Raw genomic sequence first — 12,362 nt, forward strand, 5'->3', positions numbered from 1 at the left:
TTTTGTATATTAAAAACTAATTTTTGGTGGAGGTGCCTGGTTTTGGTGGTTTGGCCACTTCCGTTAATAGTTAATATAGAGCCCGTTTGAATTAGCTTATAAGTAGTTTTCAATTATTATTTTTTTACTGTTTAGCTGGTCAGTTTAAAATTATTTTATATTTAAAATAAATGTAAAAATATAATTAAGTCTGTTTAGCTTATCTTATTTAAAACAGCTTATAAGCTGCTGTTCTTTTTAAGCCCATTCAAATAGGCTCATACTATGATTTTGTTTGGTATTAGCTGGAATATGTTATCTTCTTAACTCAATCTGATGTAACTCTCACACACTGGAGCGGCTATATGACTCCAAAACTGGACACGTCTCCACTATTGGCTGTAGCCATAGCCACACTTGGGAGATAAAACACCTCTGCTTCCTTTTTAATAATTTCTCATTTTCTTGCTTTGCTCATCCCTTTTATATTTTGGTTATTTTGCTCACACCTAGATCAATTAATTTTGTAGTCCTTTATAAATTTATTTTTAATTTTATGTTCTTTTTAGAAGAGATTTTCATTTTATAGGTGAGAGATATGAAAAGATCATTTTTTCCTATTTGTAAGTGTAACTTGTAAGTGGTCGAAAGCATTTCCTCCGGGTTTGTGGGTCTCAAAGGCTCCATTTGACCCATTTTTCTAATTAATATTCTTTTTAAGGGTAAATCAAATTTTGATATAAACACCTACTAGTATCAAGGATTGTTATGTGTTTGTCCTAACTTTTCTTTCATGTGTAAGTTTGTGCCTAATTTATAGAGCTGTCCACTTTGTTTAATCTATATATAATATAAAGCTAGGCATAGATAAGGTGATGTGGCACCTCTCTATGGCCAGCATTCATATTTATCTTTTTTCTCCTTTTTTGAATTTTTTCTACATAGAAATAAAAGGAAGAAAAGAAATCTTTATTTTAGCTATAGTTATAACATTTTTAGTAGCTACAGTTACAACATTAAAATGACACAGAATTAAAAGAGAAATAAACAGTTGCTTCATAACGTGAAGAGGGCAACCGTTATGTCTTCTACATAAAAGATCAATCTGAAAGGCAAAAATATTTAAAGTGAAAGAGAATCACAAAACATTTCCAAAAAAGTATGGTAGCTAAAAGTTATTCACAACCTAATTTTCATGTGCTCATTCTTGTAGGTTGGGTGGAGTAGAAAGGAACATTATCACGGCATCAAAGTGGCTAATAAGCAAGGAGTTTGCACCAAGTTACCAACAACGAAAGATGAACAATACAAACTCTATACGTTTCCTTGCAAATTGTGTTCTTTTCATTCTCCTCTTTTATACAGAAAATGTATAATGTGTCTAAAATGGTACAAAAAGTATTTATGGAATTTTACAGAAAATTAGGATGACAAATAAAAGGATTTGGCTGGGTAACTAAAATAGAATTGATGGGAGGCAATAAGGAAAGGAGCAAACGGAAAAGGAAAAAGAATATAGATGGGAGCACTAATTTACGGAAATTTAAAAAAAAGAGAGAAAGAAGAAGACCAAAGAAAGTATACGAAATAGGAGTAACAGAAGATACAAAATTAATTTCGTCATTGACGGGTTCTGCTATCTAGAAGTCAAAATTTTCTTCCCTTTAATTTTGGTTTCCTTTTCTTTTCTTTCAATAATAACGTATGTATATGGAAAAAATATGACAACAAAATCTTAAATAACTTACCATTCTCTTGCCATATAATATTTCTAAGCTAATTTATTTTTCTTTGTTTAAAAGACAGAATATATTTTTATGTTAATTACTAAGTAATTAGTATTATATTCATGAAACATAAAAATCTATTTTGTAGTATTAATTTTTTATTTTATTGTTTAAATGCTTTACAAATGAGATAATTTCTTAAGTTAAGTTGAAAAAATAGATTGCACTAAAGAAAGAAAAGAAATAAATGGAAGGGAAAAAAAAGGCAAATATAATCTCTATGACAGTCAAGTTTTTTCAAATCCGATTTTTTATGTTATATTTTACTTTTTTATAATAGCATTTCACCTATAACAGGAACAACCAACTTTATAACAATACGCTCTTTGTAAAATTACCCCCGATATAGCAGCTATCTTATTTTTTTGATAATATAATAATTAACAGTCTTTATAAAAATAAAATATCTATAATTACCAATAATAAGTGTAGAGATTTTGACCAATATTTGATTCTTTAATACACTATCTATGACAAAAAATATCATATGAATATATATATTTTCATCATTAAAAGATTTTCCTTCGTTATACAAATGTGATTAAGCTTAGAAATGGTACTAATTATTATATACTTTTCAGGTTCATCCTTCGGCGCCTGAGGTGGCGACTCCCAACGAGGAAGAGGTCGAGTTTCCGGCACCTAGCTCGGCCGAGGTTCGAGCATGCCGGCGGAACAGATCCCAAGAAGAAGCACGTTCTAGTCGGGGCGCACGGGCGGGGGAAGAGGAGATGATCATGACTTGGAGCGCCCGGTTATTAAGAGGAAGAAGGACGATGGCGAGGGCGGTGGGGATGGCATGAGCCTTAGGCCTAGGGATAGTCTCCGGCATACTACATGTGGGACCCATCCTCGATAGTGTATATACATTAGTGTTATACAATTTATCGTAAATATTATATATTTTTTGCATATTTATACATATTATCTTAGTTTTTATTATTGTTTATAGTTTCACATCCTAAATTGATTAAAAAAAAAAAGTGACACGTTCGAAATAAAGTTAAGCATTAATTTAAAAATAAGATGAAACCCTAAAAGATAAATAACGTAAAGCTAATGACTACAAGTCTTCAAACAAAAAAGGACTTTGAGCACTTTTCAACCACTAAAACGACAATCCAAAGTATTGCGTATTCTTTATGTATTGAGCCTATCTTATTAATTGTACAAATATAAGTAGGGTTCTATATAAAATATTGAAGTTCCGGAGTCTCAAAGCATGATTAATATACGGCTAAATTACGTAAAAAGGAGTGAAAATGGAATAAGAGTTAGGAAAATGGTGGACTACTATAGCGCAGTAAAATAATGCGCTATAGATAAAAGCCAACTATCTATAGCGCATTATTTTACTGCGCTAAAGGTCCTTCCAGTTAACTGCTATAGCGCAGTAAAATAATGCGCTAAAGCACTTAACGGAGCCGTTACAGTTAAGTGCTTTAGCGCAGTATTTTACTGCGCTAAAGGTACTTTTGTAACATTTTTTTTGTTGGGGTATTTTGGTTCAAAATAATTTTTTTTGGGGCATTTTGGTTCCGGATTCCTTCCGTTAATAGTTAATAGAGCCCGTTTGCATGGGCTGTTTTCAGCTTTTTTTGAGTGTTTGACTGGCCAGCTAAAAGTTATTTTGTGTTTAACATAAATCCAAAAATATAATTGAACCCATTTGATTTAGCTTATTTTAAGCAACAAGCCCATCCAAACCAGAGGCGGATCTAGGATTTGAAGCTGGCGGGTGCCATGATTCTTCAATGTACATCTTGTTAGGAACGTGTGTTTGGGTCGGGTCCATCTCTTTTTAATTTATTCGGGTAAACTTGATAGGGTTTTTTTTTGGGAAAACTACGTATATATACATGTTAAGGAGAAATATTTACGAAACGTAACGATAGTTTTCCTTATTTACAAAACATAACGATATATTACAAAACATGACGGATTTTCATATATTTTTCGTTTTTTTATTTTTTTTCCAGAAAATATATATATTTTTTATAAAAAATATATTTTTTTTAAAAAAATAATTTTTATATATATTTTTTAAATATTATTATTATTTTTTTTTGCTCAATGGCTTAAAAAATTACCTCATATTTCTATGTATGAAAGTTGTATGAAATGTGTATGTGTGAGCAAAAATTTTAATATAATTTTCATATACAAAATTTTGAGCGAAAACTTTAAGCCTTGAATATTGTATGAAAATTGTTACAATGTTGTTGTAGTTGTATTAATTTTCCGAAACCTAATATGAAATTTATATACAAACAATGTGAATGAAATTCTAAGTCTTGAGGAAGATATACACATTTCATACCATTCTCATGCATAAAATTTTAAGCATAATGTTTAAGCCTTGATCAAGATATACACATTTCATACGTTCTTCATACATAAAATTTGAGCGAACTTTTTAAGCCTTGAGCAAGATATACACATTTCATACACAAAAATTTGAGCGATTATTTTAAGTCTTGAATGTTGTATCAAAGTTATATACAATGTTGTTGTAGTTGTATTAATTTTACGAAATCTAACATGAACTTTATACATGAAAATGTGAGCGAAATTTTAAGACATGAGCAAGATACAAATTTCATATTGTTTTCATACACACAATTTTGAGCGGATTTTTAAGCCTTGAACGAGATATACACATTTCATACATTTTTCATACACTAAATTTTGAGCAAACTTTTTAAGTCTTGAGCGAGATATACACATTTCATACAACTTTCATACATAAGTTTTTGAGCAAAAAAAAAAAAAAAAAAAATTAAAAAAAAAATTAAAAAAAATTAAAAAAAATATTTTTTTTAAAAAAATAAAAAAATATTTTTTAAAAAAATGATTTTTAAAAAATAAAAAATAATTTAATTTAATTTATTTTTTTTAAATATAAAGCATGTTTTGTATAGGATTTGTAATGTTATGTTTTGTAAATATAAAACTATCGTCACGTTTCGTAAATATTTCTCCTTAAGATGTATATATATGTCAAAGTTATTTGCAAATATGAAAATTACATCTCAAAAATCAAGAAACGAACATAATTTGCATCTTAAACAAGGAATAGCACTCATCAACACTCATTAACAACAGCAGTAAAATCAACATTTTCACCAAGGGACTTGCATCTCTTATGTATATTAAAAAATGAATTTGCACAAGTAAAATAACAAATTCAATAAGGGAATTGCACCAATCAAAATAAATAAAAAAAACAATAGAAAAACTCTTTAATAGGTAAATACACCCCATAAGTAAATGTAGAATTAGATAAACTACAAGTTCTCAATAATAAATCATAAATTTCATGTTTTTTCTAAGCAGTGCTTACGAAATTTCCATCACAATTTAAGTTGTAAAGTGATTTAAATTGAATTTAACAATTATAGAATAGCATAAATTTTTATAATACACTCCTTCCGTCCATTTTTATTTGTCCATTATACTAAAAATATATGTCCACTTTTACTTGTAAGTTATATAGTTTGAAAAACCAAGACATAATTTACCACTTTATACCTATTTTACCCTTATTATTAAGTACTCCAATTCATTTCTCATTTTATTTATTACTTATTAAGAGTGTCCCAAGTCAAATATAGACAATTAAACATGGACAGAGGGAGTAATAAACAAAAGAAATTATAAAAAAAAAATTAAAAAAAATGAAATTTTGATCTCATTCCAAAATTCCATTGAGACCCAAGTTTTTCGATTTAAATACTCACAAATTTGAGATTCAGAGAAATGCTTAATTTAAGGGATTTTGAAGTTTCTATTTTTGTGTTCTCGCCAGAAATCACAGATAAAATAATAGAAAAGAGGAAAGAAAATATAAATAATAAAAAGATAAATAGAAAATTGAGAGGGCCGAAAAGGGAATTACTGGTACAAAGTAAGTAAAAAGCGCAAAGAAGAAGGGAGTCGGAAAATGTTCAAGATAGATTCAAACTTGTGTCTACCGTAAGTTAAGACCTTTGTCTAATTTACGACTGGGGTGGCAGGATCAAATATTTAACCTAATTTAAGCAAATTGCAACATAAGTATATAAAAAATTTATTAATCGAGGGGGTGGCACCACCCCACCCGAAAGGGTGGATCCGCCCCTGATCCAAACAAGCTCATACTATAATTTTGTTTGGTATTAGCTGGAATATGTTTTCTTAACTCAATCTGCTGTAACTTTCACGCACTGGAGCGGCTATATGACTCCAAAATTGGACACGTCCCCACTATTGGCTGTAGCCATAGCCACACTAGGGAGATAAAACACCTCTGCTTCCTTTTTAATAATTTCTCATTTCTCATTTTCTTGCTTTGCTCATTCCTTTTATATTTTGGTTATTTTGCTCACACCTAGGTCAATTGATTTTGTAGTCCTCTACAAATTTATTTTTAATTTTATGTTCTTTTTATTTAGAAGAGATTTTCATTTTATACATGAGGGATATGAAATGATCAATTTTTTTTCCTATTTGTAACTGTAATCGAGAGCATTTCCTCCTGGTTTGTGGGTCTCAAAGGCTCCATTTGACGCATTTTTTCTAATTAATATTCTTTTTAAGGGTAAATCAAATTTTGATATAAATAGCTACTAGTATCAAGGATTATAAGTCTTTGTCCTAACTTTACTTTCATGTGTAGAAATGCTTATTTGGTCATTTACAAACCTTTTTTTTTAGTATAATGATCCTTTTACGAGAGATCTTCATTTTTTACACATTTTTTTACACATAAGAGATCTGAAAAAAAATACATAAGAAATCTGAAAAAGTTATTTTTTTCTATTCAAATTGTAAGAGGCCAAAAGATCTTATTTCCTCCTAATTTATAGAGTTGTCCACTTTGTTTAATATGAAATAAGTTTGGTACCAAAAGCAAAGGTGAAAAAGAAAAAGGTACATGATTGTTTTAGAAAGGAAACAACAAAAATGTCTACGTTAGTCAAATTGGACAACCTTCGAATGCTTGACTTGAGTGTAAAATGTTGCTTGTTTCATAGTTCAAGGAATATGGTGAATCCATAGTCAACATAGTCAAAACGGTATAGCAAAAATTCTTTTAAAGTATGCAATGCCACCAAATTACGTGCTTAACCCTTTCCTATAAAGATTTATCGTTTAGCCATTTAAATATGTACATGTAAGAGGAGGCTTGAATAACCAATGCACCAAAAGACTCATTCCATAAGTGTCCGGTTATTTTACGTACAATCTAACTTCAACAAAAAACCTGTTTATGTCCAATAACAAGAGGAACCCAGTATCTAATATCTTATTCAAATACATCCTTTAATGCATTCAACAACACATATTCTACAAAGGAAAGTCCTAATTGAACATAAAAGTTCACAGAACTCGTAAAAAACTGAAATAAGTTTTATTTTCCATAATTAAACGTCAATACCAAACTTCAAAAACTAAACAGGGCACATATTGCATAAGCCTCACAGGAAACGAATCATCTTGTTCTGATGTAGCTGTAAAACCACTACTTTGTGACAAACATTTCTAAAAGGATGACATTTGGGTACTTCTCTCCCTTCCAAGTCTGACGGAGTTCACATAATCAACTGGGCTGTGGGCAGAAATACCAGGAAGAAAAAGTCCTAGCGCGCGAAGCATGACTGATTCCCAACATTCTTCATACTCGGGTCCATACATGTAACCCATTGCAAAGCTTCTGATTAGCTCCCAGCAAGCGTTCAGATACAGCGGTATCAGAAATCGCAGCCCAAAAAAGTTTCTGTTTGGTTCTTCATCGACATTCTATGGAATACGAGCAAAGAAATTACTCACAGCACATATACATGTGTTCACATTAGCAAGTAAAAGTCAAGCTAATTGAAATGGATAAGCAATAAAGAAAGACAAGAAAGTTGTGGAACAAGGACAATTCTGCTACAGCAAAGGAATTCACAATGAACGCTATTATAGTATTAGTGAAGTTGCAAAATGTTTGTTGTATCATCTAAGAACAGAAAAGATAAACGTAGGAAGAATAGGGCACCAAAGCTTTACCTGCTCAACGTATAAGCTATTGTTGTACCGGCAAATCCCAAAGTGCTTAAACAGGAATGTTCTATTATCATAAGGTAATCTCGGAACAAGATCATTGCAATAAACAACCCTGAAGTACTTCGGGACTGGATGTTCCAAATGTTCTTCCATGAACTTCCCTAACTGCCTATTCCCAACCCTTGGCTGCCCATATGTATATATTCCCAATAATTGGTCCATGACATTCATCTCCTCGTGCAGCACTAAGATGGTTGGGAATAATACAGCTAGCGCCCCGCCCAAGCTATGGCCTGTAACCACAAACTTTGCATTCTTGTGCTCATTGAGTAACCTTTTGAGTTTACTTCTAACAACGTAGTATGCAGTCCTCTCTGGCATATCTAGTCTGAACTTCTTTGCGCCGGTATCAGTAGGCCGTTCTGAGTCAGAGGACTGGTCTGACCCACTGCATGCATCAGTGTCACTGAATGAGGTAGAAGATCCAGAACTTTCCGAAGGGGCAATAGTTGCATCAACATTTCCTAAATTGGTGAACTTCAGATTATTCACGAACAGTTGTTCGTGAAATGTGGAGGCCTTTGCTCTGCTCCCTAAACCTAAGGCTTCCAAGAATCCCATGTGTACTTTCCCAAGTTTTGGAATCTCATACCAAGAGTAGTCAAAATCAGTGATCCAGTCATCAGCATCAAATGGCTCTGTGCCCCTGAAGCTGATGACTATCAAGTTTGCATCATTCGGCTTATCGCACAATATAAAAACCTGGGTGGACATCTCTTTCTCGAAATCTGTTTCATTAAATGCAGAGGAAGAAAAAGCAAATAGCCCATACATTCAGAAAATTTCATAACAATTGATGACAAAGAAAGTGAAGTAAATGAGTCAAAGTTTGCTTCAATATAGAAAATAAACCAATAACAGTGATAAGCAAATACAAAGGATGGAAGTTGAGCTCGCAATGCAATTTTATTTTCCCCTTGAAGCCTAGGAAGTGGCAACTTGCAAGTCAAAATAGATTACTCCCCCGAAAGAGGGTGTGCATAAATGGTAATTATATATGACTCAAATGCAAGGTAAAGGCTGAATTCTCACCATTCCAGCAATTGAAGAAATCCACAAAATGCATCTGTTATGGAAAACAGTGAAAGTATATTTTTTAGTAAACAAGATGGGGAGCTTATTATCTTCCATTAGTTAGAGTAAAAGAACAATCAAAACGAAAAGGGGAAAAAAGAGAATCATAGCATAACCTTCCAGTGAAGATTTACGACATTCTGAACAACCTTTGCATTCTCGTAAGCCAACTTTGAGGCCATCATACAGAGGTCCATTAGGGCCCTGTGTCCTATTCCAAGTTGAATATTTTTCTGCCAGAAATCAGGTTCTCCAATTTCCTTGGTTAACTTCTCACTCTTGTATAAGTTTATACGCCCATCTAAATGCCCAATAGCACTTATAAACGTTTCAGACCCTCTCTTTGGCATCACCACCTTTCCTGTTTTCACGAAACATTTTGTTCATGAATAAATAATACAGAGACAAAGCTTGATAGTGGAAGCACCACACAATATTTTGAGCCAGCACTCGGCATATAATGCAAAACGGCAAAACGAAGCAACATCTACATATTTGATGTAAAATATAATAATTCTATGGTAATCACCATGCTGATACAGAGACAAAGTTTAACATCGTTTTCCATGCAGATGTCAGAATTGTTGCCAATTAATTCATAATTTATGTTAGTTTAAAAAGATGTTCACTTTCTTGAAAGGAAAACTCTGATTGAGATTAACAAACTCAGAAAAGTCAGGTTATCCACGTCACTTTCCCGAACTGTTTTCATGTATTCCATTGACAAAAATATACTACTAGTAAAAGATAAGTTTGTCCCTCAGTTTCACCAGACTTTCAATCATGATATTTGGTAGCCGAAGTGTCAAGGAAGTGTGCGTAGCAAGGGAAATGGAAGCATTATGGGAAATATACTTTTGTTCCTCAATTTCGAAAGTGACATTCAAGTCAACATAAAGCTTCTTCCAAATGGCAAGAATAACACACTGAATAAGAACGCAATTCCAAAGACTGCCGAACAAAAAAGCTACTTTTTCAAATCACCAGGCAAAATCAACACCCTTTGGAACACGTGACTCATATAAACTCATGAATCAACATCCTTAATTCCTAAATAAATCATACAAGCAAAACAATTTCAATTAGAACACGTAATAGTATGAGTTTAAGATAGTAACATTATATATACATGCGTACATGAATGTGTACATTATACACTTTAAAAAGGAGGAAGGAAAGAAACTGTTAGTATTACCATGCAAGATATTGTAGAAAAGGCCAAAAGAATTCATTGAGAGAGAAGAGATTGAGGCTGATAGGGATTGTGTGAGGATATTTATGATTTTGATTAATTTGTAAAATAAATAAAGTAACTAATTCAATAATTCTTAGACAATGAACTAAGATTATACTATTGGTTTGTTTTTATAACCTGTCGAGGTGCTAATTAAATTTGCTAACAATCTCTCATGTAAGTTTTACAATAACATTTTACAAGAAGCTGAATCTTGAAATTCTTTATTAAACCTATATCTTCAAGATTACGTTTATCCTGAACTGACTATGCATCGCGTGAGTTTATACTAGTACGCTTTTAAAAAAAGAGGAAGGAAAGAAACTATTAGTATTACCATGCAAGAGATTGTAGAAAAGTCCAAAAAAATTGCCATTGAGGGAGAAGAGATTGAGGATGAATTCGATGAGATACCCAATCCATTCCATGGGTTTACCGAAAATGGAGATTAATTTCCTCACTAGAATGGACACAAATATCACCCATCTATGATCAGGCACCTCACCACCGCTATGATCATCGGCACGTAGTGACTGTTCCACCACACCGCCAGCCGAATATTCGAGAAATTTGTCACCGCTTTCTTGGTTACCCCATATGCCAAAGCGTACGAGGTCCAAAATTCCTCCATTTTCGTGATTCACAATCAAGAATCGAGAATTCCCAGTCACAGTCACAGGACCAGAACTGTTGACTTTGTTATCAATTTTAGTACCGGCCATTCCACTCACCTCCCGTTTACTGTTTTAAAGCAACTTATAAGATTAATGAATGGCTATGGAGATTTGTAGAGCCAGTATTTCAACTAATGCTATGTGTGCTTAGGATAAGTGTGAATTTATTTATGAGAATAATTCTGAGGAGGAAAAGTCAGGGTGTCACGTGCACCAACGCATGGAAATGTCCAGGATGGAGTACCAGATTTCTGTCTTGCGTCATCGTCAACCGTCACACGTACTTGTTAAAACTCCTGGCTAGCGTGTTTGTCCGTCCAAAATTGTGCACCAGCCCGGCCTGCTGTGGGCCATCACTTTATCCAAATAGAATCTCTCAGATGGGCTTTAACTTTTTGGGCTAACATTTCGTGACGCAATTTATAGCAAACTTGGATTAGAAGTAGCAAATTCTAAGGTGCCGTTTGGCTATAAATACAAAAAAATATTTCACTTTTTTTTGAAATTTTGGAGTTGGACTTGTGTTTGGCTATAGTTTTTGAAATTATAGTTTTTGGTGAAATGCGATTGTAAAAAAGTGAAATTTTTTGAAAAATAAGTTTTTTGAGTTTTTGGTATTCCGGAATACAACTTCAAGTTGTATTCAGAATTATCATGGCCAAACGCTAATTCTGAAAAAAAGTGAAAAAAATTTCCGAAAAAAAGTGAATAATTTTTATGGCCAAACGGCACCTAAGTTTCCTTATCGGTGAGTCTTGGCCGGGTTAGTGTCTAAGGAGAAATCTTTATTGTAGGTTATCCTTTATTAAAATAAAAAAGTCAAATTTAAAAATAAAAGAAAATATATGTGTTTACGCACATTACATTTGCTAACTTCTTTTTTTTTTATTTTTTTTTTTATTAACATTTGCTAACTCAATTGATCCTATTGTGTCTAGATTAAGGTTCCCGTTGAAAAGACTTATCCTCTCCAATAAAAATAAAAATAAAAAGAATTTTGTAAAATCTTGTCTAAAAAAAGGGACCTTGGGCCTAATTCAATCTCAAGAGCAAGTTCAAAAGGTGAAAATTATCCAAGACCATATAAAGAGACCTCATTCGTTTCCTAGAGAGCGATTGTGGGACTTCTAACATAATATGTTAATTATGATTCGTTTGTTGACTTGGCTCAAGAATTGGATTTGAAATGATCTATGAAACTATTGAGTCAAAATGTGTCAAAATAATGTAATCTAACGGATCAAAATACAGTGAAGATCCAAATAGACAAAAACAAGTTTAAATATTGAAATACAGTGCAAATAGTCAGTATTGAACCACTACGGGGCATTGTGACGCCATGTCCCGTTCTAAATTCTAGAATTAACAACTTTATGGTTGAACGAACTTTTCTTCCTTTTTACATTCACTAAACGAATCTTGTAAAACAAAAGTTTGGAGGATCATCACATACACAACCTTTTTAAGTAAATTATCATGCAATGATGATAATTATGTTCACCAGGAATACAAGGAAGCGTCTGG

At 32.4% G+C, this 12,362-nt stretch overlaps 1 protein-coding gene across 1 annotated transcript; it reads right to left on the minus strand.

Moving 5' to 3' along the window:
* Window positions 1-7,141: 7,141 nt before the first annotated feature.
* LOC132045021 (triacylglycerol lipase OBL1) lies at window positions 7,142-11,059 on the minus strand. The gene is made up of 5 exons (XM_059435548.1): window positions 10,502-11,059; window positions 9,047-9,291; window positions 8,889-8,922; window positions 7,800-8,584; window positions 7,142-7,547 (listed from the first exon to the last, which is right to left on the minus strand). Exons 1-5 carry the CDS (start codon window positions 10,884-10,886, stop codon window positions 7,290-7,292), a joined length of 1,707 nt encoding a protein of 568 aa, XP_059291531.1. The 5' UTR covers window positions 10,887-11,059; the 3' UTR covers window positions 7,142-7,289.
* Between the last annotated feature and the right edge of the window lie 1,303 nt (window positions 11,060-12,362).

Source organism: Lycium ferocissimum, unplaced genomic scaffold (genome assembly GCF_029784015.1).
Source record: "Lycium ferocissimum isolate CSIRO_LF1 unplaced genomic scaffold, AGI_CSIRO_Lferr_CH_V1 ctg5848, whole genome shotgun sequence".
In the NCBI taxonomy this organism is placed as follows: Eukaryota; Viridiplantae; Streptophyta; class Magnoliopsida; order Solanales; family Solanaceae; genus Lycium; species Lycium ferocissimum.

Bases quoted from the DNA above. Each gene is read 5' to 3' on its own strand.
- LOC132045021 (XM_059435548.1), bottom strand. From the start codon at position 10,886: ATGGCCGGTACTAAAATTGATAACAAAGTCAACAGTTCTGGTCCTGTG. The intron at 9,292-10,501 runs GTAATACTAATA...TCGTGAAAACAG, and splicing joins TTTCTACAATCTCTTGCATG to GAAAGGTGGTGATGCCAAAG. The intron at 8,923-9,046 runs GTTATGCTATGA...TTTCCATAACAG, and splicing joins TCGTAAATCTTCACTGGAAG to ATGCATTTTGTGGATTTCTT.